Here is a 25,731-nt window from a genome sequence, read left to right on the forward strand (position 1 = left end):
TGTGCATTATTAATATACCAGATATTAAGCAATTGGGTTGCAGCTCAGCATTCTGCTGGTTTGAATCCCATTATTCCCATGAGCTTAGCAGATGGCCTTGGGTAAGCCACTCCTCTCAGCTCAGTTCTCCAGCAGTATTGTAGGGATAATAACAACACTGGTTTTGTTCAGTACTCTGAGTGGGTACTGATCTGTCAAAAAGAGTGGTATAGAAATGAACTGTTGATGTTGTTTTGAAACTAGAAAGATCTGTACAGTTAGTACACATGGCAAATAAAATACAATTAAAAGATCTGATCTCAAAACCCAAATCACATTTTGAAGAACTCTTAGAAACTAATGCCCAGTACAGAAAAGGAACAATCTCAAGAATTTATAAAATTATCATACACCTCAATAAACCAAAATATTACAGGTATCAAAAAAGTTGGCAACAAGATTGCAACATAATGATCTCACAAGACCAGTGGAAAGAAATTTGGTCATCAACTACACTTAATCCACAAGCAATAAACATAAAAATCCAGTCATTTAAGATCTTAACACGCTGGTATTTAACACCAAAGAAGCTTTCTATCCTTACATCACAAAACTCACCTATGTGCTGGAAAAAATGTGGCCTTATAGGAACATTTGCCCACATATGGTGGCAATGTCCCAAGCTCAAAGCATTTTGGGAAAAGATTTTGGAAAAAATAAAGCAAATAAACTATGAGGTACCATTAGATCCTCTTATAATATTCTTAAATTTATGGCAAGATAGTTCCATTCCATCCTTAAGACGAGACTTAATCAATAGTTTATTAGCAGTAGCAAAATCTTTAATCTCCTCCTTCTGGAACAAACAAACAATCCCTTCAATGCAGTACTGACTCTCTAAGTTGTGGGATCAATTCATTGTAGAAAGTAACAGAAACTTTATACCAACACTCTATTTCTACACCTTCAACGCACTTTTATGAAAAATTGTGGCCTTTTTTGGATTATATGGATAGGACAAAATTACCTGCGCCAAATCATATATATCAAAACATTCTTGAGATATAAGATTTGTAAGAAGTGGATCTAAAATTTATTGTAACTATACTTGTGTTTATTTGTATAGAAAAATGTGAACAAAACTGATACTTAATTGTTTAACTATTATTATGTTTATTGTTTAATGTATGTTGATATTTATAAACTTTTAATAATTTTTTTAAAAAAAAACTTGAAAGATCTGATCAGTCCTTTTTAAACACATCATGGGGAACTGGATCTGTAGCTCAGAAAAGTCTACAAGAAAGTCCTTTATATAAACACACCTTTCCATGCATGTCTCTGTATTGTGAAAGATGAGTGCAAGCACATTGATGTGTGTGTGTTGTTTAATGTAATTTTCTTGTTTATTGGGACCTTAGAGAGCTAATTTTTGACCTTTTGAATATTTAGAGCCAGCAAATTTAGGGGTCAGCCCATTTGGCTAGAAAATCTAAAGAGAAGAAACATGGCCGCTGCATTTACACAATCTGTGTAAACTGTGCATGATTTGTTGAGCATACAAACAAATTATCTGGCCAGTTCTGTGCTTTCAGCCTGGTGTTGGCTGCTGAAGAGGATCCTTCATGTTTGCAGTCTGGTGAAAATGCTCATACCATCTAGAGTACTTGCAGGGTTTGCATTAGGACTGGCCATACAATCAGCTGAAGCAGCACAATGTTGCATAGTGTGACATGACAGCATGAAATAATAGTTTCCACTATTGTTATCCCTGTGCTTGGCAAATGGCATGCAGAAAAGACAAAGGGCCTTTGCAAAGTCTTTGTATCTTCAGTTCCAACTCAGGAGAGATCAATGCCCACAGCAGGGAAGCTAAATGGCATAGTTGCTAGAAAACAAAGGAGGCAAGCTACTTTGGAGCTCAAAATGAAAGTAAGCTAGAAAGCCTATACGTAAAATATATTGAAAAGATAAAATTGTCTTCTCAAGGCCAAAATGTGGAATGAACAGCACTCACAATTTAAATAGAACGTCAATGAATAAAAATGCAGTGCATGTACAATATCATTAAAAAAAATTACTGAAAGCTGGATGGAGTCCATTTTAGTCAAGTCCTCTTCAGAATTCAGCTGTGAGTTGTGAAATCAATGACCGGATTGGCTGCAACTGCTAGTAACCAAAGGTCTGTGGTTTGACAATAATACTAAATAACCGTTCATTTGTATACCACTGGTTTGGACAGATTCGTGCCCGCTCAGAGTGGTGAACAAAGTCAGTGTTATTACCTTCCCAATGCAGCTGAGGAGCCAGGGCTGAGAGAAGTGGGTTATTCAAAGATACCTGCTGAGTTCATGGCAATAGTGAATTTTGAACCAGCAAAATACTACACCACAACCCAACTACTTAACACTACGCTGTATGCTTGGGCATATTTGGATTGTGAGAGATAGTAAATGTTTGGAAAAAAATAGTTTCAGATTGGACTAAACTATACATACTGGTGTAAGTGGCTGATGGGATTGGGTGGGGGGTCCATGGAGACAAACAGGCTTTGACATGCCTATGAGATAAGGCAGGAGAGATGAGTTTGCTCATAAAATGGAAGCCAACCCCAAAGGTGTTCTTCAGTGATGCTTGCTCTGCCTTGCCAGGAGTACATGATAGAACTTAAGACAGGAAGCTTCCTCAAGGTCACAGAACCAAAGATCAGTTATCCAGTCATCTCATACCAACCATGTTGGAAAGATCTTAATTATGCTTCTTTCTCTCTCTGAACACTTGGGGAAATGCAAGGCCTGTGACTTAAAAAAAAAATCTGTGCATAAATAACCTTGTGACACAAATGGAAGTTCTTTTTGTAGACCATTTCCCCCCTAAAACTGGATGAACAATTGGTGGTGTTTGGGGTTTTGATCTGTTTAACATTTAGTGCATTTGTATAACAAATGGGTTCATCTGGTGGACCTCTGGTGGACCTCTGATGATGGATATGATTTAAAATATTTGCCTTTAAAGCTTCAGGAAAGCCAGCCCTCCTACGTACTCTTCACAAGGTGAACAAGCAAGCAGATTAATAAATAAGATTGAGAAAGCAGTGTCCTGCATCTCCACCAGAAGTCTCTTGGGCCAACCTTTCATTGTGCATGCAACATTATTCTGTTAGCCAGGATACCTACTGTACAATTCAGACACTGCAGGCTTCTAATCTGCTTATTTATAATTCAAAAGCTTGCCCATATATTAATGAACCCTTAATGAGCTGTTGAAAATGCCTGAATTACAGTCAGATTATTAAACTCAAACGGCCCCTGTAATCATACCATTTGAGTGGGTTTTTAGGTGCTTTTCATATTGGCGGCTTTGTATTGTGAAGGAGATGGGTTTATTCGGAGGAAAAGCTTTGTAATAATTTTGACCTGCAATTTATTTATTGGCCTCTGAATGCCGTCGCCTGTGCAGGCGCGCTCGTCTGTTATCTGTGGGGGCAGGTGCACGGCGCGTTGAAAGACAGCTAATTAGGATCTGCTGGAAGATATGCTAAAACTGTGGTTTTATAACAAAGCCAAGTTCATTGTTAAACAATGTTTTTAGCGTCTGTTTATGTGATTTGTCTGGATCCTGCAGATACCAAAATGAATGGTGTGGCTGTAAGTAGATGGAAATCGGGAGCAAACAGGTTTGTGGTTAACCTTCCGCGGCTCACCCATGAAGCTCTTGAAACTTCTCCTACAGGGAGAGAAATCCTCAGGCTTAAAAACGGTCACTGAAAGATTGATCAGACATATCCTGGTCCGGGCTGCCAGATTTAATTTGAAAATATTTGGCTCTGGAATGTTGCATGGCTCTCTAGCTGGGGTCCTTGTACTTCTGATGCCATTAGTACCTCTCCAGTTGTGCCAGGAGTGATGTATTATTGTGTTCTTTCAAGCCCACTCGGTGCCTTAATACCACGATGCATTGAAAGGTCAGTGAGCTAAGTAGTAATAAACTCATAGGTTGATATACTGAGGAATAAAAATAGAGAAACAATAGCTTTGGTGTGAGCTTATATGTCAAAAATACATATATTATCAGTGCATAATTTATAAAGGCAGATGCTAGGTAGCATCCACTGTGTGCAGCTGCTGGATAAAGGAAAGACAGATTTTGCCACGTAAGGCAGATTCATGAGATCGTCTTACGTGGCGGATCCTGGATCCAGGAACACTCCCAGCCATATAGTATTTTTGTGACTTTATAGAACAGGAAAGTCCTCCTAGCTTGGCCCTCTGTGGAAAAACAGCCTGCATGTCTTTTGATGTTCTAGGTGCTATGCCGATAATTCAAAAACTAAGTATGTGCATGAATGTTCACCCTCTTCCCACACACAGCCTTGTAGGATTTGCTTAATTAGCGGCACGTCTCTCCCATTCTAATGGCAGTCAATTTCCGTATGCTTAGCTCTCAAATGAATGTTAACATCCTGGTCTGTCTTGCTTACATTAGTATATTGACTCACTCTGTGGATTGTATAACCCTTGTTGTGGACCAGAAATTGAAGAGGGCTTTGCTAAAATTGGGATTGCAGTCGGAGTTGTCCTTACATGGAGTCTCCAGTGGTCCATGTAGTCCAGACATATGTGAACATAGACAGTTGCCTTTCTGAATCGGACTTTTGTTTCATTTGGCTCAGTATAATTTCTTCTGACTGGCAGCACTTCCCCGGGTTTTAGGAGAGAAAAAGGTCTTTTCCAAGTCCCACTCCCTGAAATCACTTCTGTGGTGTTGGCAAGGGTTGAACCTGGGGTCTTCTGAACGCAAAGAATGTTCTCTCTCAGTGAGCTCTGTGTCCTCTTATTTAAGTACTTAGTTAGAATCCTGTCCCTGATTGCCCAGGACTCTGGACAGAGGTTTTCCTTTTACATGAGATCTTCATCTAGGATCTTGAGAGACTGGGGTGGGGGGAATCTGCAAAGCATGCAGACTACTCACTGGCTTCACTAGCAGTCATTTCCAAATTGTCATAAAGTTACACATAAAAATTAGACATAATCTGGTAGGAATTTAGTATCTTAGCTTTTTAAAGATTCCTTAATATATTAGAGTAAAAACATGAAAGCAGAGATGAGGAGGAGTCCACTTTGCACTGACAACTTTTTGATCATTCCCCAAACAGTTCTGAATTGCTGGTTTTCCATGTCTTAAGGAATTTTGTCCCCTGCAGTTCTGAGGGCCAAAAATGGAAAGGCGAGATGCTTATAACTTCACAAGATATGTTTTGTGAGAAAATATCCAGAGCAGCTGAAGTCATTGCCCTGCAGGCAGAACATTGCAAGCAGGTGTTAACATGTTTTCAGATCTGGGTGAGGTGAAGGCGGAAGCCAGGCTCAGAAGAGGAAAGCTACAAAGGCGAAGCTATTTTGATGTGGTTTTGAGTTATGGGATGTTGAGATACAGTTGAGGAAATTATTAACAGGAGATCTGATACAGCAAGGGGAAAATTGCAAACCATGTAGATACAACTGACTTGAAAGGGGGGGGGTACATGAAATTGAGGGGAATCACTTAAAACTTGATACCAAGAATCAACCACCCCCTGCAATCAACCATTTAATACTAAAGGTACCTGAAAAGAAGTTTTATATAGTGTAGTGGCTATGATGACAGGTTTGAGTCAGGGCATCTCTGGTTTGAATCTTGCCTCTGGCACATACTTTGGGAAACCACACTCACCTCAGCCTTTCCAACTGCATTATGGGGATAGTGCTGACATACCTTACTGGGTTGTTTTAGTGGTTGCAAGTTGCAACAAACACTGCGAAAGTTGATGTTTGGGAAGTGCTTTAAATTCCAAAAGTGCTATATAAACATTCAGGGTGGTTGATGATTTTATTAACTTGTGCATCAGCAGCTGAATTGGGGAAGATTATGGTCTGGACTGCTGTTGAGTCATTTGGCCATATTCAGATCTAAGGTTGCATGTGGGGGGCAGGAGAAGTGATAACTTTAATGCACATCAGGCTCCCCTTTTCTAACTCTGAGGCCTGGTTTCTGTGTTTACCACCTGTAGTGAGTGAATAGAACTATTTTTACATGCTTCTTCATTACTTGGTGATAGCTTACATGTGTGAAGGAGCCATCAGAGGCCTACTGCAGATAAGCCTTTTATAGCTACTACAGTGTGAAGCGTTTCACTGTAGACTGTCAGCCAAATGGATGAATGATCAGGGATGCATAATCAAGTGATGAACTTGCATGTAGAGATCAGACTGCTCATCTTGGGGGGATGTCTTGGATGGGTCCCCTTTAAAGAACTTTGTCCTTAATTCCACTATTTCAACAAAACACCTCCATGTTTCCAAGAGAGGTTGGGAATTGAACTAGGGACCTTCTACCTGCAAGTCATATGCTCTGCTATGGCCCCTCCCTTAATACTCTTTTTTGGCATCCCAGTTCAGGTTTACTTTGTTGCCTTCTCTTGATGCTCACTTGGCAGCAAGAGGTTATGGCTACACTCCTGTACATAGTTGCACTTGGCATGTGCCCCATTGATTTCCATAGGGGTTAAACACAGTTGTAGCCTTTACCTTCAAACTTTGAACATGTATTGGAGTTAAGTGCTTGTAAGTGGCAATGAAACGTTTCAGCAGAAGTAACCATATTGCATGAAATTATTGCTTGTCACGACGGTGGTAGACTTCATTGTGTGCTTGTGTGTGTGTTTCTAGAGCTTTTTATATGACAAGGGACTAACTGATGTTTATGCAGATGTGCAGGGTGAAAAAGCTGGAAATCATTCTCCTCCCCCTTTTCCCTGAGGAATTTGGGCTAGATTCAGGCGAGTGAGGCAAATGGCATTGCTGCTTCTGAGCTGAATACCTGGCAGTTTATGGATGTTGCTGTCATGTCAGCTGCACTTGACGCAGAGCTGGTGCTGGTGTGTATAAACAAAAACATGAGTACCACAGAAGGTAGAGTCTGGATGCAAATACAGTAGGTGCCAGCTTCTCCCCCTAAGAGAATCTGTCAGGGATACCTGTTTTTAAAACCGATTTGAAGAGGTTAATTGGACTGGGATAGTTTGGGGGGTCACGGTACATCTTTAATGGAAATGCTGATCCAAGGAGCCACGGCTCTGGTGATTCCCCCCCCCCTAACAACCGTAATTATTTCTCAACTTTGTTTTTCGGCAGTGTTGAGTGTGTCTTGGCAGTGAGCCCACCTGACCTGATTAAACCTACAAATTGTCAGCCTTGATCTATACTAGTCAGTGGAGACTGGTGACTAGGCAGCATTTTGGAATCCTCTGTTCAGAGGCAGATTTTTAAAAAAAAATATATATAAATGCTGATGTTTCCCTGCCAGCTGCTGGTAACAATGCTGGCAGTTTTGAACGTGTACTTAGCGCTGAAATGACAATTAGGCTTGCTGGGTGGTTTAAACAAGTGATTCTGGGAGGAGTGTGCAGCTTTTCTGCACCGCAGAGCCAGACACCACAGAGCATTCCTGGGGGTTGGGTCAAATGCAGATCCGGGACCTACCAGCTGCCTCGAGTCTTGGATGTGCTGGCTGCTGTTAAGGCTGTTTAGATGGGGTGGATTGAGTGCTGACCTTGCATGACTTGGGGCCTCCTTCAGCCTCCTTTCAGGCCTCTGGATCAGTGTCAGGGATAGGTACTGTTGGGCATCTTCCTTGACCCCACAGCCTTGGGCAGGCCTTGATAAATTTTCTTTGGCTCTAGGAGCCGGCCCAAAATATTTAGGAGCCAGACGAATTTTTCAGCATTCTGGATTTCGTATTTTAACTACTGTGTTTTCTAATTACTACCACAATAGAACCTAACCGTTTTCATTTTCTTGTAGTTTTATTAAAGCTATTGCAAAATTGTCATATGTAAATAAATATAGGGGTAGCCTTGCTTGTCAGCCTTGATCTGAGCCCATTTCTGGGGAAGGCGGGGTATAAATAGAATAAAATAAATAAATTTTGACCATCACCACAACAAAGACCTAGCCTTTAACCCTAGTTATAACTTCTCCCCAATTTCTTTGTAATTCCATTATTACTTTAAAGCCTGATCTCATCAGATCTTAGACGCTAATCAGGGTTGATCTTGGTTAGTAATTGGATGGGAGACCTCCTACAAACACCAGGGTTGCAGAGGCAGGCAATGGCAAACCACCTCTGCTAGTCTCTTGCCTTGAAAACCCCACTGGGGGTTGCCATAAATCAGCTAGGACTTGACAGCACTCTCTGCCGCTACCATGTAGGGACCAGCACAGCTTCAGTAAAGCTGCTGTTCTGTGTAGCCTCTACCCATACCTTGGGACTACACTCTTCTTTCTCTTGATACAGGCATTCTGGCTGTATGAATGCAGCATCATTATTAATGACAAGTCTTCACAACACTTATTATATTCTCCTCCTTGAATAACAACATCTGTGATAGTGAGCCTGCTCAAATATGTGTTGATATGGCTTCGCACAGAGATGAGTAGCAGTTTCGGAGGCTCAGAGCCTGTGGGGTAGTTATATGGGGTGCAGGTTGGATTAATTTAGGTCTTTGTCCTTTCCTCTCTTTCCTTCACTCCAAGGTCTCAGCATTCGAGGAGCTCAAGAGGAAGATCCTCCTGATCCCCAGCTAATGCGGTTGGACAATATGCTTCTGGCAGAAGGGGTTTCAGGTCCTGAGAAAGGTGGAGGATCGGCAGCAGCAGCAGCAGCAGCGGCAGCTTCTGGTGGGACTTCAGATAACTCTATCGAACACTCAGATTACAGAGCCAAACTCACCCAGATCAGACAGATCTATCACACGGAGTTGGAGAAATATGAACAGGTTAGATGTTGCCATCTTCTGTTTGAATATGCTTAACTTCATCATCATCTGCAAAGCTTCTTTGAAACACTTCATTTATGTACTTTAGAAGCTGTGTGCTTAAAGTGGGTTACCGTCATGCTTAGATTGGCTCTTATGTAAAACCAGGAAGGAGTAGCAGTGCAGGGTTTTGTCAGGATCTTGGGCCAACAGGCAGAAATAATATTGTAGGGTTTTTTAATGGAGTGCTTTTCGGGAACTCTCACCTTCATATGGATCAATGCAGAAATCTTCAGAACAGACCTGAAAAGTAGGCTGATTACATTACAGGTCGGGGGGCTGAGAGTAAATAGCTTGCCTAAATAGTCAAAAGTCCAGTAGTACCTTTAAAACTAAGGCATAAGCTTTCAAGAACCACAGCTCTCTTTGTCAGATGCATCTGATGAAGAGAGCTGTGGTTCTTGAAAGCTTATGCCTTAGTTTTAAAGGTACTACTGGACTTTTTACTATTTTGCAACTACAGACTAACACGGCTAACTCCGCAGGATCAATAGCTTGCCTAAGGCCTCTGAGGGAGTTTGTGTCCAACTTACTCATTGTTTAATCTGTGAAGTTTTAAGAGTAAGCTGAAAACAGGATTGGCAATTGGAGAGGGATAGGAGAGTTGCAGGCTGTGCTGCGACCTCAGTAAGCTTTCAAGGTGATGGTTCTGTGCACTCATATGTGCATTTCCCATTTCTGTTTTAGCTGACCATAATTTACCATGATATCCAAACCAAGAAGCTGCATTTAGGTCTTTCCATCCAAACTATAGTCAGAAATCTACTTCTAACCGGAGGTTGTCTGATCAGACATAAGATAGCAAGTTTGTTTTAAAATGCATAAGCACATTTTGGGTAAAATCACCTAAGAGGTTTTCAATAAAACAGTTGAAATTGCAGCCAAAAAATGGACCATCCAAAAAGCCGGTACTTAAAATCAAAAGAATACCAGTAGTACAAATTATAACCAAAATCAAATGTTGGCAGAAAAGTCAAACTACGTGTCAGTAGAATATTTCCCCCCACCAACACACCTAAATCAGAGGAAGGCTAAGGAAACTGAAAGAGAAGTGGAACAGGGAGGGGTCATGTTTTCTGAAACAAGCTACTATGTTCAAATAAAGCCATCACTCTATTTCAAGACCTGCCTGAGGTCGGCTTTCCCATCTCTGTAGAACAGCTGCTAATAGGTCTGACCAAGTTTTGGTGTGGTAATAGTAAGCTACACATATTATCAGCGTCGGTAATTAAAGAGCTAGTGTAGTATAAAAGACTGAGTTGTGAACTTGCAAGTCTCCAGTTCTAGTTTTGCCTTACTCAAACCTCACTCAGCTTCTGCTGCCTTCCCCACAAGCTAACATAGATCAGGAGTAGTATCTCCATATCTTTATAGGGAGTTTGGAAGGATTATGGTGATAATGTATGTGAAGTGTTTTCAGCACGCTGAAGTGCTACATAAATGCTTTTTGGTACTTAACTCCCAGCTCATATGACATGCTTTGTAAAATCCTTTTTTGAAGCTGCTGATAGCTTCCTGTGATATGGGATTCGGCTCCTAAGTTATTGGTAACCGCTAAAGACCCCTAGAAGGCAGCACTGCCAATTCTCCCCCCAGCCCCCAACAATTTCTCTTGGCTGTTTTTAAAAAAAGATAGTATAATTTTATTAATCCCAGTGACAGACTCCCTCTTCCCTGTGACCTAACTACACAAAACCACCAACTATATTGTCATGCTTTAAACAAAATAAAATATATTCCTCCATTCCATGTGTCCACTTAGGAGCCTTTTGCTTGCAGGTCTTAGCATCTGATGACAGGAGCTTTGAATCTTGAAAGTTCATACCCTGGAAATCTAGTGTTTCTCTTAAGGTGCTACCAGACCCAAATCTTGTTCTTCCAATAACCCAACATTTCTTGAGCCATCCAGCATTGCACAGCTGCAAGGAGACAAGACCAGGGAACCTGTTTTGTTGACATACCACCAGCAGTGTCGTCTTTGTCTCCCTAAGGTGTCCTAATAAAGCTACCAGTGCTTGAACATTATCAGTGAACCAGGGCAGCTTGTGGTTGGTATTCTGAACTGAAGTTGAAAGAAAAGGCCCAGCTTTCTTGACTCCACTCTGGCACTCTCTCCTATGAGTGTGTCAATGGGAACAAAATTGAAGAGAAACCACAAAATCCAATTTACTAAAGGAGGGCTAATCAGGGGCTACAGTTGTTGGAGGAGCATTCAGACAAGGGAGGCTTGGGCTGTCTCAATAGCATTCTTATAGGACTGTAAGATAAAAACAGGCTGGAATGTCAAGTGCTTTCATATTAATCACCAGGAGGAGAAAATGCCACTTTTGGAGGCGCCTACTTGTTCCTGTGTGTTGGTTACAAGGACTAGTGGGGAAATGTCACAGTGAAACGAATGTGGCTTTGGGAGGAAAAAATGCATTTTAGAAAACATTGTGTTGCCATTTTGAAGTTCTTTTATATTGTTAAGAACAGTTCTTTCCTCCTCCCCGCAAACCTACATGTGACATTTCTGTAGGGGGGAGGGGGGAATCAATTGCAATCCAAGTGTTTGATGTTTTAAATTGTCATATTTTTCTTTTCCTACTTTGGTTTTCTGGCAGCCAACACGAAATATCTTTTTAGGCACTTTGAGAAGAAGCAGTGCTGGGGTTTTGAAAAATTAACACATCAGAAATGTTGGTTTGTTTATGATGGCAATGAACAAGTTCAGTTGCTTTGGCTATAATTCAGCAGAAGAGTTTGGACTGCTGCACACTTTCTCTTGGGGCACGCGCGCGCATGTGTGTGTCTTAATTAAAACCATAATGTCATGCTTCTTGAAATAATCCTGAGGACTAGGAACTTACATGTCCAGGAACTGATTATTTTAGGTTTTAGGAGCCCCCTTAATGAATCATAGAGCTGGTTGTTAAAGATGAACATTATCTCTGTGCTGTGTATATGCTGTCCCCATGTCTCTAGTTGAGGTGCCCAGTGCTCAGTCATCAAAGCAGAGGCAGGAGCTGCTGCGTTGTGCCATTCCTCCTTCTCTTTTGTATGTCTGCTTCCATACCACTTGTGATGGGGCAGCATAACCAACTGTTGCTGAAAAGTGGGAGGTCATTTTTAAAAGAAGTGGAGCATAGGATGACAGAGGCATTGTTTCCTTTGGTGTATCTATGCATTCTTTGTTTTGCTGTTGGTTTTGCAGACAATCCCTTAAAAACTTTGGAAGCAATAGCGGGATGTGCATACACACACCTGGGCAACGTGACCTCTTTCCTGCCACCATACCCCCCCCCTCCATTTCTTTTTAACAAGACCATGTTGTGTGAACTGAAACCACGTCTGCTCCTGCTGAGCAGGCTTTGCATTTATGGTGAAGCAGTTGAGAATAGTTGACTTGTTAGGGTGAAATAATGAAGGGGTTGCTTCTGCAGTTTGTGAGTTTTGTTTGTTTTTATCTTCCAACTCTTTATTTATTATAAAGAAATAAGCAAGTAAACATCAAAATGAAACAGTCACTACAATATCAGAAAGACATCATTAACACTTGGATACTATTCCATTTTTCCACTTAGTTACAAAGATAAGGCACAGTTGAAACGGATCAAATGTTATAAACAGTTCTTTTTTCCTCCAAGAATGTTTTAAAAAGGCTTCCAACTGTCTGAAAAAAATGCCTTTTTATTATTTTTCCCTTCTCTCTTTTGTTCTTTTCTCTCTTCTCCTTTTTTTCCTGATTTCTATTCAGACTGTATAAATCTTTCCACTTTTACAGTAATTTCTACAATTTGTATGGTTCTGTTTGGGGCAAACGGGGGTTTCCTAGTCATGGAATTTTGACTTCTGACTTGTCTTTGTTTTTTGGGGGGGGGCATATTTTTTGGCTTAGCCATCTGAGGAACTCAGTCAAAAACCCTCAAATACATTGCTGTCAAAAGGTTTGATCTAATTTCTCTCGGGCTCAGAATATCAGCTGTTTAAGCACAGCTTTCTAAACCTTTTCTTTTAACGGCAGGAGATGCAAAAAGGGGGGAAAGCCCTGCTTTAAAGCAAAAGCATTGTGCAAATACCTGCTGTTGCTACACTGCGCTAGACAGAACGGGAGCGGGAATAAATTCCTGAGTGTTGTGGGCAGCCGTTCTCTGGCCTTGTAGCCTCTGACTGTAATAAATGTAAGCATTTGGAAGGGGCCCAACATTCAAGCCCCGTAGCTCCATTTGCAAAGGTTTCAACCGAAATGTCAGATCCATCCGTCCAAACCCCGGGAAACTAGAGGGGGTGGGGGGGAGAGAACGCTGCTGGGAGAGCAAGAGACAGAGCTGATGTGAAACATGGAAGTTTTCCCCTGTTGATCCTGACACCCAGCAGTGTCTCCTGTACAGAAATATGATAATTTTTCCCATGCCTTGCAGCAAACTGTCTCGTACTAGTTTGTCTTGAGAACTGTGCCTGTCTCTACAGCTGAGGGGAAAATGGGACTGCTTCTCCACCTTGATTGGCTGCAAGTTTTCCGGAGGTTGCTACAGGTGGAAGCAGTGGGAAGGTAGACAGGTAGATGGTGGGGGGGATGTGTGCCTTCAGCTGAGCAATTTAGGCCTGAGCTCTCTGTGAAGATAAGGCTGGCAGATGTGTCTTGTTATTGTCCCAGGAGAAAAGGCAGAGGACTGGGGGCAGCATATGGAAGGGCTTGATAGTGGGTCTCAGTTTTGCCCCAGGAACTTATTTACCTTGGCCCCCCAATATAATCCTCCCAAAATCTCTCCTGCATGCATTTTGCTTGCTTCCCTCCATATTGAGAAATAGGCAAAGGGCTCTTTAACCCCTTTCTTCCAGGTATGATCTTCAACAGAGGTGCTTTTTACAGGTTTTTCCATGATGTGAGCGAAGACTCGGGCAACTGAGAGTGCAGAGGTAGATAAGGGGAGGAGCTCTGCCAAAGCCTCTGATTGCTCATGCTAGGGAGAAGGGAACTAAAAAAGCCTTTTCTATCTTCCATGCAGGCAGAGCCAGTCTTGCTGGGTTTTCAACCTTTCCTTGCCTTTAAAATGCATCCCCTGTTAAAAATGCTAACCAGGGAGCTAGAAGTGGTACATTCAAGGGAAAAATGGGGGGAAAGTTTAATATAATGTATGAAGATGGTCTGTAGAACTTGCTGTTGCTGTATTTTAATAGCTGCTGTGTCACCATCCTTCACACAACGCATGATGGTCTGAGAAATGTGACCTCTATAGCAATTCCAGATGATTGATAGCAAATTTGGGCATTCAAGTCTTGCAGAACCCACACTGAGATCTTTTGCCACCGAGAAGCTGCTGTAGACCCATGTCCATCTGGCTCAGTTTCATCTCTTTTGCCTGATAATGGCTCTCCAGGATCTCCAGGCAGATAAGAATCTTTCCCGAACATCTGCTGCCCAAGTGCTCAGATACCAGGATGCGCTGGAGATCTGAATCTTGGACTGTAGGCAACGCAGATGCTCTTCTGCTGAGCTCTGGCCCCGCTGTTGAGATTAGGGGCCCCTGTCTTAAATGTTATGGGAGAAGCAAGAAACAAAGCAAATTGCTCCTTCTGGACCTCTGATTTGGCCCTTAGACTATGTAGCCTCCTCCCCTCCCCCCATCTTTGAAGCTCTATCATAATCTTACTGCTTTTTGTGCTGTTCTCACCTCTTTGAACCCAGCAGGAAAAGCCGATATTGTCTGTACTGCAGCATTCCCCCCTCCCCAGAGTTTGATTTTGACATTTGTTGCCGGTTAGGGGGATGCACTTTAAAGCAGCAGGGAAGGCGGGGGGAACCCTCCAGAAAGTGTGTCACGCCATCAGCTTCTCTCCCACTTTCTTAGCGCCAAGAGAAATGCTTCTCTTCATAATTTACAGCTACTATAATAGAGATGACATATTGAAAGCTATCTTCTATAATTACATTGAAATACATTTTTGCTGTAGGCAAAAGTATTGTAAGCGTCCCAAACCTCCCAGAGCAGCTGGGAACCTGCCTCTTTCACTTGCACAGATATCTTCTGGTTGCCCCATTGCAGAAGGGATATGGGGCTGGAAGAGGGCAACTAAAATAATCAAGAGATTGGTGCACCTTTCCTGTAAGGAAAGGCTCAGAGCATGTGGGGCTCTTTAGTTTAGAAAAAAATGATAACTTGTGGATGTTATAGAGGCTTATAAAATATTACATGATGTAGAAAAAATGAATAAAGAGATTTTCCCCTCTCCTTTGTGGCTCACCCAATAAAATCAATTAGTAATAATTTCATAATAGACAAAAGAAAATGCCTCTTCGCTCAATGTATAATTATTTTATTTATTTAAAAGAGTTCGATGCTGCCTTTCCATCAAACTCAGGGCCTCCATGGTGGTGAATATGAAAACATTTCAAACATGAAAATAGCATTTAAAATACAGATACATATAAAATATTGAAAGCAAATAAAACTTTATACACACAAAAAGGGAGGGGGGCAATAGAAGGAGACTGACAAACCTCCCTGGGAAAGGACAGCCAAAGTTTTGGTGCCACAACCAAGAAGGCCTTTTATGGGGTTGCCGCCCATTAAAACAGGGCCTTTGAAGATGACCAGAGTGGTTGGGTAGGTTCATATGGGAGTAGGTGATTCTTTGCCTATGCTAGCCCCAAGCCATATAGGATTGGACCTAGAAGCAAATTGGGAACCAATGTAGATGGAACAAAAGTGGAGTAATATGGTCCCTATGACTCATTCCAGTTAGCATTCTGGCCACAGCATTCTTTGCGCACTGTAGATTCCAGACAGTCTTCAGGGCAGTCCAATGTAGAACACACAGTAGGAAATTGCTGTACGATAGTGGTTAAATGGTTGGACTGTGAAGCAGCACTTAGCTGGTTTGAATCCCACTATTGCCATGAGTTCAGCAGATGGCTTTGAGTAAGCCACTTCTCTCAACCCCAGCGGTATTGTGGGGATAATAATAACACTGACATTGCTTACCACTCTGAGTGGGGCACTAATCTGTCTAGAAGAGCGCTATATAAGCACAGTTGTTTTTGTTGTTACAGTAATCTAAATTAGATATGCTCAGGGCATGCACCACAGTGGCAAGATAACAACCACAACATTCAGTTTCTGTACAGTCCTTCAGAACAACTTAATCCTACACTCGGAGTGGTTTACAAAGTGTGTTATTATTATCCTCATGACAATCATTCTATGAGGTGAGTGGGGCTCCAAGAGCTCCTAGAAGCTATGACTGACCCAAGGTCACCCAGCTGACTTCAAGCAGAGGAGTGGGGAATCCAACCTGGTTCTCTAGATGAGAATTCTGCCGCTCTTAACCACTGCACTAAACTGGCTCTCCTCCCTCCACTCAGGAAGGGCCATTTCTTTGGTCAAACCTTCTCCTTCTGGTTTAAGTTTCAGGTTGTTAGCTATCATCCATCCCAAAACTGCCTCCAGGTACCTTTTCAAGCACAAGATGTTTGTCATCTGCATATTGGTAGCAGCTCAGCCCAAATATCTGGATGGCTTCCTCCAGCACCTTCACATAGATGGTAAAAAGCATGGGGGATGAGATGGCGCCTTGCAGGACCTCTTAGGCCAGAGGCCAAGAAACCAAGCAACAGACCCTCAGCACCACACTCTGATAATTAATTCATGGAATTCTCAGCCACATAATTTGATGGCCACTGTTTTGGTCTGTTGTAGGGGGATCATCCTGGGGGATCGGTGTATCAACAGCTATTGGCTATAATAGTTAAATACAACCTCCAGATTCAGAATCTAGTGACTGATGGGATAGCAACACCAAGTGGGGTTTTTGGCCATTGCCATGTTGACCACTTTGGGGAACAGGATGCTGGACTCTATGAAACTTTAGCCTGATCCACCAGATACCTTCTAGAAATTATACTTTTTTGAGATTGATATAAATTGAGGATTGCCACCTTCTCCAGAGCACTGGGGGAGCTCTTAGGTTGGGTGCAGAAAAGCCTAGCTGGGAGAACAGAGCCAGGACTTGGCCACTCCCCTGCTTTTTTTCCTAAATGCTGTTCCAGAAGTATCTTTGAACAGATTAAATAAAGATCCTAATCTAAAACCTGAGATGGCTTGCTAACATTACTTGTGCCAGAGTGATCCAGTACCAAAAAATGTCCCAGCAGCTTGTAAATATTTATTTATTCAATCAGTATTCCATGTAGTCCCACAAAGTCTTCAGGCCAACCTACTATGCCTGTAAATAAAACAAAACCGTCACCAAAAACAGGATACCCTAGACTAGCATGAACACCATATAAAGAAGCAAATAATGTATTACAATAGGAATCTCAGTGTGCAATTCAAATTCAAACCCCATTCCCAACCATCTGTTAGAACAGAAGGGCTTTCAGAAGTTTTCTCAAAAATAGTTGATTTGATAAGCTTCTCTGGGGAAAGTGTGATGGAGTCACTGCAGTGCTCCTGGTCCCCGTCAATCTAACTTCAGAGTAAGAAGGGAGAAACTTGATGGGAAAGTGAGAAGGTTATGGCCACCCTTTGTGCCTCGTCATTCCAAAATGGATGCCAGTTTAGAAGTTGCTGTTGCTTAATGGATTGGTGTTCTCGTGCTGTGTCTTCTCCACACCCTGGGCATATAATTTAGCAAATCTCAGTGCAAGAATCAGGACCGTTATCTCATGCGTTTTGCCAACTGCAATGCACATCAGCATGATTCTGGCGTAGGGAATCTTGCAGTGTAATAACCCAGGTTCATGTAGGGAGTTGTACTAAATGGTAGGACAAGGGAAAATATACTTTTGCAGGAATGCCAGTCCCCACGGTGAGTGTAATGTTCGTTCGTTCGTTCGTTCGTTCGTTCGTTCGTTCGTTCGTTCGTTCGTTTATTTATTTATTTATTTATTTATTTATTTATTTATTTATTTATTTATGCCTTTCTTGCTGAGACACAAGGCGGATTACACAGTACAAACTTAATACAATCAGTATCAAGTACATATCTGTACAGTATATCAAGTACATTTCCATACAGTGTCAAGAATATTTCCATAAACAATGCCATAGGGTGAATATAAACAAGTTTGCAAAGACATACCATTAGCAAGGATCCGATACAGAGTAGAAGAAATGCTGAAACAGAACATAATGAATTCTAGGACTAACATCTGACAACATGAAGCACGGTAGTGCATAGGTGTACATATTTAAAGCAGCAGATAGTATGGAAGGCAACATGGTGAAGGCTGTGGTCCCTAACTCATTAGAGAAGCATCTGAGACTTCATCCCTACAATACGACCCTCCTATCTGAGTAAAAAAACTTTTTGAATAATTCTGTTTTGCGTCATTTGCAGAAGGCCAAGAGATAAGGGGAGAGGCCTATGCTTATTGTTATAATGATATATTGATACAGTGATATCAAATTGACATTTAAAAAAAAAACATGAAAAACCTCAATGGCCCAGGGAGTGGGGGGATGGCTACTGCTGGGGAACTGGGGCAGGGAAACTGCAGGTTAACTTGGCATGTGTAAGCCCTGTTGCTGCTGCACTGTATCAGCAGCTGTACCAGCATCATGGAAATCACACAAGCCTGTTACTGTGTGGAAACCGCTCCAGAATTATTTGCAAACATGGTGGTTCAAATGCTGTGCTTACTGCCCTTCTCCCTTATTTAGCAGAATAATTCATGAAAACAATATTATACATACTCATTTCCCAATGCCAGAGACTAAATCTGGGGCCTACTGTATCCAAAGCCACTGTGCTGGACTTCAGCTATTAAGATAGAGCTGATTATACCAGGTCAGAGCATTGATCTTCCCCATTCTGCATTATCTACTCTGACTGAACCAATGGTATGACTGAGTATAGAGAAATCAAAAAGAGTCCAGTAGCACCTTTAAGACTAACCAATTTTATTGTAGCATAAGCTTTCGAGAATCACAGTTCTCTTCGTCAGATGCATGGAGGGCAGAAAGAAACTGGTCAAATATAGAGGAGGAGAGGGGAGGGGAGGAGGAGAGGAGGGATGTAAACAAATCCTTTGATATGGAGATGCAAACAGCTCCTTTTGATGTGGGGATCAGTTTGCTTGTGTAAAGGTTCAAAGGAGTTTGCCCTGTTAGTCTGTAGTAGCAAAATCAAAAAGAGTCCAGCAGCACCACCAAGACCATACAATTCTACTGCAGCACAAGCCTTCGATAACCACAGCCCTCCCCGCCAGATGCATCTGACAAAGAGAACTGTGGTCCTCGAATATATAGAGAAGATTCATATGTTTATGAATCTCCAGGGTTAGGCAGAGAAAAGTTCTTTCCCAGCCAGCACCTGCTAGAAATCCCTTAAATGAAGATGCTTTGTCTTGAACAGGTAGAGCTGTAGCCCCTTCTTACATGGAGCTGCTTTATTCAGAGTTGTCCCATTGGTCTCTCTAGCTCAGTACTGTTCAATTATCTTTATCAAGAAATGCCTGGAATTGAATCTGGGACCTTCTGCATGTGCTTCCCCACTGAGCCAGAGTTCTGGTGAGACAGCTGCAGAGACCGGAGTCTCTCTCCCTGTTTGTGTATAGTAGACATGTGTTCTCTAGCTACACACACACACACAGAGACTGTGCCCTGTGGGGCGAGATACTGTAGTTTCATGGGGTATTGCTTCTGGAGTGGTATAGTATGAGTTAGCCTGTAGTTTTTGCTTTTGGTCATGTAAAGGCAGAGGGGAATCGCTTTGCCATGAGTGTACACATCTTTCTAAAGGGTGTACCCAGATTTTAATTATCTAAATGTAAATACTTAACAAATTTTACTTAGAGTAATGAGCTAAAGTGCACACTACATAAATGAGATGTTCTAATTAATCATGTATGAACTACTGGTTTAAAAGGAAGCTCTATGAATCCTGCGGATGTGCTGGTCTGTTGCCAAATTGCTAATCAGCTTTTGCATTCATAGATGGCTTCGGTTAATACGTTGCAAGAGACGTTCGCAGCAAACGTTGGAGGAAAGGATGATTTTTTTTCCCCTGAGCAGAGTAAACTTTTCACTTTTCACCTCCTTACCCCTCTGCAGGCTAATGGGCCTGATGGTGACAGCACTGGCAGCGCAATCCTGAGCCAGTTAAACCCTTCCAAGAAGAGTATAACACTGCTTAGGATTGCACTGTTGGGATAATAGAGGCAGCCGAGGGGATGCTTTAGGCTGATCCTGCACTGTGCAGGAGGTTGGACTAGATGGTCTGTGTGGCCCCTTCCAACTCTATGATTCTGTGACTATTAGAGTAGGATAGTATTCTCCCCGGACTTTTGATAGTCATAGTGCACTTCTTCCCTGGAGTAAAACTGGTGGTGTATGTACTTGCCCTTGAAAAAGTTTACTCTTAGAATGTAAGGGTGAGTTATCACACAGGGTCCTCCCTGTGTGATTCTGCATAAATAACTGCTCTGAGCATGGCTCTCACATGAACACACATAAAGTTGCCTTACACTGAATCAGACAATTCATCCATCAAGGTCAGTATTGTCTACTCTGACTGGCAGTGGCTGCCCAAGGTCTCAGGCAGAAGTCTTTCATATCAACTATTGCCTGTCCCTTTTTAACTGTACATGCTGGGACTGAACCGGGGACTTTCTGCATGCAGAATAGAGGCTCTTCCACTGAGTCACATGCCTGAGTCGACAGATCAATAATTCATGAAAAGCAATTGGGTAGCAGAATCACCTATTATGTCAGGTCCACATTAGTGGTCCACTCATTTCTGATACAGAAAGACAGCCAAATTACCCACCGCCAACACAGGCCAATAGCTGTGAATCATCCAGAGATACACCAGGGAGCCTCTTTTGTGGGTGGATAGTTTGAGCTCACAGAAGCCTTTGGTAATTTTTTGTTGTTGTTCCAGCATGCAATTTGGAAAGTGCTGGCAATCAGGTTGAAAGGAGCTGGACATGAAAACTTGAGATGGGATTAGTGAGAGGAGAGTTGTGACTTAAGAGGTTTCAGAAGCATGAAGAATTATATCACTGAAGCAGATTTTTGTTTGGATGTGATGTCATGAGTTAGAAAGGGCAGAAGAATAGAGAGACAGGAGGTTGTGGCAGTGGAAAATTTTGGGAAAAAAGACTCCATCTTCTGCTGACAGACGACTGCTCTTCAAGACATCCTATCTATCTAACTATACACTTCTATCCCATCCTTTCCTAAAGGAGCTCAGAGTGGTGTGCATGGATCTCTTCTCCCATTCTGTCCTTTCAGCAACTCTGAGATAGGTAAGGTTGAGAGTGTGTGACTTGCCCAAGGTCACCCTGTGAGCTCCATAGTAGTAAAATACCTTAACTCACATATGATATGAGAGCTTCTGAGTTGCACGGAACTCTTCCTCAAGCTGGGTAGCTTTAAAAAGGTTAAAAATGGAAAACAAGTATGCAGGGAGGAGGTATATGGTGGGGAAGAGTTTGTACTGTACAGCTGATTTGTTTTTCACATATCATAGACTCACACAAATCATAACCCAGCCAGTCCCCCAAGATCAACATGGATTCAGGTTTCATACCATTGTCCCAGAACCACACATTTTGAGCTGAATGCCACTCAACCACCTGCTCTGTTCTCCCTGTTTCCTCTAGTAAGATAATCAAGATACCCAAACCCTGCAACTTTTTAGATGATATTACTGATGAAAATCTCTCAGTTGAGAGGTTACCAACCAGCCTGAATGGTAACCCCCCAGAACCTGATTGTTTTGATCCCTTTTGGCATGACTTGCTCAGACTATTCCATGTGAATTAAATTGCACTTACATTGCCTCTTCTTTCAGTTATGAAACGTTGTCCATCAGGTTTGCAGGGGGGTCCCAGGAAGCCTGCCATTAAAGCCCTGTCTGGACCCACACTTGGTTTGCTTCAGCAAGATTGCTGCATCCCATACCTTCGTACCCTGTGTTCATAGAAAATGTTATCAAGCTGGGCATCTGGAAATGTGGTTAATTTGGGCGGGGAGTCAGAAGCTCTTGTATGGTCTTACCAGAGCTGCCCTCTAACTGACCCTTTCTTTCCTAGGCATGTAATGAATTTACCACGCACGTGATGAACCTTCTCCGAGAGCAAAGCCGAACGCGTCCAATTTCTCCAAAGGAGATTGAGAGGATGGTGGGCATCATCCATCGGAAGTTCAGCTCCATTCAGATGCAGCTCAAACAAAGCACTTGTGAAGCAGTCATGATCTTGAGATCACGGTTCCTTGACGCCAGGTAGGTGATTGGAAGCTGTTGAGTGGCTCACCTAGTGCCACTTCCCTCACTATTTACCATAATTTATTTACAGTCCGCAGTGTAATGTTTGGCTTTACAGAATACAATAGCGACGGAGTCCCCTTAGGGCCAGGGTCAAAGTGGGCAAGGGGGAAGGTTTGGTACATGGGGGGCAAGGATGGACCTGTACAATGCGGTTCTTACCCAGTGACCGGCAAAGAGTATAAAAATGTCACACAATCTTTCTCAGCACCCCCCCTTGCACAAATCTGTGCCACGTTCTTTTCAGTGTACCCTATAGTAAAGGGGTAAGTTCGGCAGTATTGCAACCATCTCTCTCCCTCTGTGTTTGAGGATTCCACAGAAGGGTCATTGAGATCACATAGATTTCAATTAAAGTAAGTGGGGATAGAAGGGGAATGGAACACTAGCAAGGTAATGGGAAGACTAAATGACACCAGGTAGAGAAAATTCTAATTTAAATAACACAATAGCTACATTATGTTGATTTGGCAGTTGTTAGTAGGTGTTAACCATTCAATATCCTTTTAATTTGCACTTCTAAGATGTTTGAGTTGAAGTAGCAGCAGAGTGGAAAGTCTCAGGCTGGCAAATGAAACCAACTTTTTGGATGAGCTTCATCTGCCCAGCGAGGCATTTGGCCGAAAGAATCTATTTACTCTCAGGTGACTCAGCATGGGGCTTTTAAAGGGAATCTTTGCTACGGCAAAGCCTTTAAATGCAGACATTTCCCCAAAGGAAGGGGGCAACAGTGACAAAAGGGGCACTTCAGTTTGCAAATGTAGCATGAAGTTGTGCCACTGACTTTAACTAATCAATCTGTACTAGTTTCAGATGGGTAGCTGTGTTGGTCTGCTGTTGAAGAGCAAGATTTCCAAGGTACCTGGGGAATCATATCTTGGGAATCTAGTTGGTCTTTCAGGTGCTATTGGACACGGATCTTGCTCTGCATTTTGTACTACAGGAAGATCTCATGCTGATTTGGGGTGAAGGGAGACGTTTTAACAGAGGGTCCTTCAGCTGCATTGAGTTCCCAGTTTCTCACCTTTCATTATCCACATGTGCACCCGCACCCCAAATGGTGGTTTAGCCTTCACACATGTTTCTGGTATACTCACAATGCTTTTAATTGGCTTACATGTTTAAAAATTACTGACATCTGGGATATATGTTGGTGAGGACTCAGGCACTGGCTAATATGTTCTCTCCGTAGCTGGCTTTTTCTGGGTTCAAACTGAACCCCACGGGGAAATCATAGTATTTAGGGTTGGGGCTTGTATAGGAATAGAAACGTACAATTGTTTCAAAGCTGGTAGGTGTATCTAAAAAACAGCCCCTCTTACTTTTGAAATGTTAGTACTGTCTTCAGCCCTCATGAGGTTGAGCCATTGTGTGTGAGCAGCCAAAACAGGGATCATCCAGAATAAGCAAGAATCATTTTGGCTGTATTTGCAAACTGTACGTATATGAGCTTCCAAGGGATATGAGCTTTCCAGTACAGCAGAACCAAGAGGCATGGCTGCCAAGTGGGATATGTGATTTCTCTGATGCCAAGGGATGCCTTCAAAATTGGGCCACTGATCTTTAGGAGTGGTTGGTTACAAGGTTCATTGTCAGATGTGCAGTATGAGGATTGGAGACTAGCGAAAGCTTTTGTGTGTTAAACAAAGGCAGTCTAGTGTCAGTAATAAACAAGTTACTTGTGGCAGAGCCCAAAGTTGGAAAGGAAGCAAAACCCTTTAGAATGGAAAGTGGTTCTTTGCAAAGAACATGAACTGAAGGCAAAATAAGTGGAAGAGGAGTAATGAGATAAACCTGACTCCGGAGGGGAGCAGCTGATTGCCGGGGGACAGGCATGCCATGATACTGATGGGATGCAGCATGCCAGATGGAAGTTCCCTGTGGAGTAGTCATCCTATGCCATAGGCAGGGAGCCTGGAGGGAAAATGGAGCTTGGAGCAAAAACACTTAGAGTGAGTTTTCTGACAAGCACTCTTGTTTTTTTTAAAAAAATACTCAGAGGACAGGGAAGGCAAAGCAAGTTGTAGAGAAAGGTTTCTCAGGACTTTAAAAAAAAACTTGAATGAAACTCATGTTTTAAAAAACTGAACATGAGCATTATGAGTATACAATCATGGAAAAATTCTACCAACCTTTAGCAGGGCATCAGCATATTTAACAGAAGCCCTAGTCTAAGTCTTCATGGTCTGTCGTTGAGCCTAGCCATGATTGCCAAATAGGACCTCCAGCAGAATTCCTTGGATTGTTTGATGCTAGGCAGCCAGCAGCAGGTGAGGGCTGTTGATCGCAGGCCCTGCTGGTGGGGTTCCCAGGGGCATCTGTTGGAGGCGGGATATTGGACTGGATGGACCATTGGTCAGAATCAGCATGGCTAGTATTACATTAATCAGTCTTGGGTGAGAAGGATCAATTACGGCCGCCTGTGTTTTTTCTTCAAATACCTTAATAATATAACAATTACTCATGATGGAATTTGATAACCAGTAGTATCCATAGCTTTGGGGGGGGGGGCAAATATTCTTTCCATAAATCCAGGCATACAGACAATTTTACTGTCCTCCCCCCAACACCTCCATACTGGCTTGTTTATATGGCCAATAAAAACCAGTAACTAGTCCTATGCATTTTTAAATCCTTTACTGATGCCTAAATACCATGTTGGCCTGTAGCACCAAAATAAAACAGGAGTTAAGTGGCACCTTAGAGACTAACAAAATTTATTCCAGCACAAGAACTCATTTCATCATATTCATGAAATGTTCATCTAATAGGCAGAAACATTTATATTGAAAGAACTGGCAGTACAGCCCAGTTCAATGTATCAATGACCCCTATCCTATCCTAGATGATATTATAAAGATGCTGTTGATACAATACTTCACGGAATTGTTCCCCTCACCCTGATACTTGTATCAAAGACTCATAAAGGAGACTGCTAGAGGCCGGGAGAAAGAGCATAGAGGAGTTTAAAACAAGAACTGATCCTGTGGTTCGGATCTAAATTGCCCCATTCCAAAGGGCTGCTTTTCAAGCTGTCTTTCTTTAACAGTTTAGTTTAACCCCCAGTCAGAAGAAGCTGGAGAGATCCCTTCTCCTGCACTTGCCTCCTCGTTAGCTTTCAATTATCACCTCTCACAGCTGGGATTTGTTTTCTTTTCTTTTGTTTTCTTTACTTTTCAGGCGGAAAAGGCGTAACTTCAGTAAACAAGCCACAGAAATCTTGAACGAGTATTTTTACTCTCACCTCAGCAATCCCTACCCCAGCGAAGAAGCCAAAGAAGAGCTGGCAAAGAAATGCAGCATCACAGTATCGCAGGTAGGCTGGGACTTCTGCCAGTTGTTTGAGAAAAAGGGCTTCCCTCTTAGCCTGCCTTTCCAGTAGCATCCTGAGTCTGGCACAGCTGAGGAGTTCTAAAGAAGAGTCTTTATTTATTATTTACTTCATTTATACCTCCCCTGTTCTCCTCAGTGGGGAACCAAAGTGCCTTACATCATTCTCTTCTCTTCCATTTTATACCCACAACAACCCTGTGAGGTAGGTTAGGGTGAGTATGTGTGACTAGCTCAAGATCTCGGCTCCTGTGGCAAACTGCAGATTTAAACCTGGGTCTCCCAGATCCTAGTCCAACACTCTCACCACTACA

The 25,731-nt window shown here is 42.3% G+C and overlaps 1 protein-coding gene across 3 annotated transcripts in view; it reads left to right on the plus strand.

Moving 5' to 3' along the window:
• PBX3 (PBX homeobox 3) overlaps positions 1-25,731 on the plus strand; it is a 238,658-nt gene that overhangs the window by 177,655 nt on the left and 35,272 nt on the right. For all 3 annotated transcript variants that reach the window (XM_054997532.1, XM_054997534.1, XM_054997533.1), the window contains exons 3-5: positions 8,553-8,794; positions 21,855-22,045; positions 25,268-25,403. In XM_054997532.1, the coding sequence (XP_054853507.1) occupies positions 8,553-8,794; positions 21,855-22,045; positions 25,268-25,403 (569 nt within the window). The remainder of the gene's footprint in view (positions 1-8,552; positions 8,795-21,854; positions 22,046-25,267; positions 25,404-25,731) is intronic.

The sequence above is a fragment of the Eublepharis macularius genome, chromosome 14, assembly GCF_028583425.1.
Source record: "Eublepharis macularius isolate TG4126 chromosome 14, MPM_Emac_v1.0, whole genome shotgun sequence".
NCBI lineage: Eukaryota > Metazoa > Chordata > Lepidosauria > Squamata > Eublepharidae > Eublepharis > Eublepharis macularius.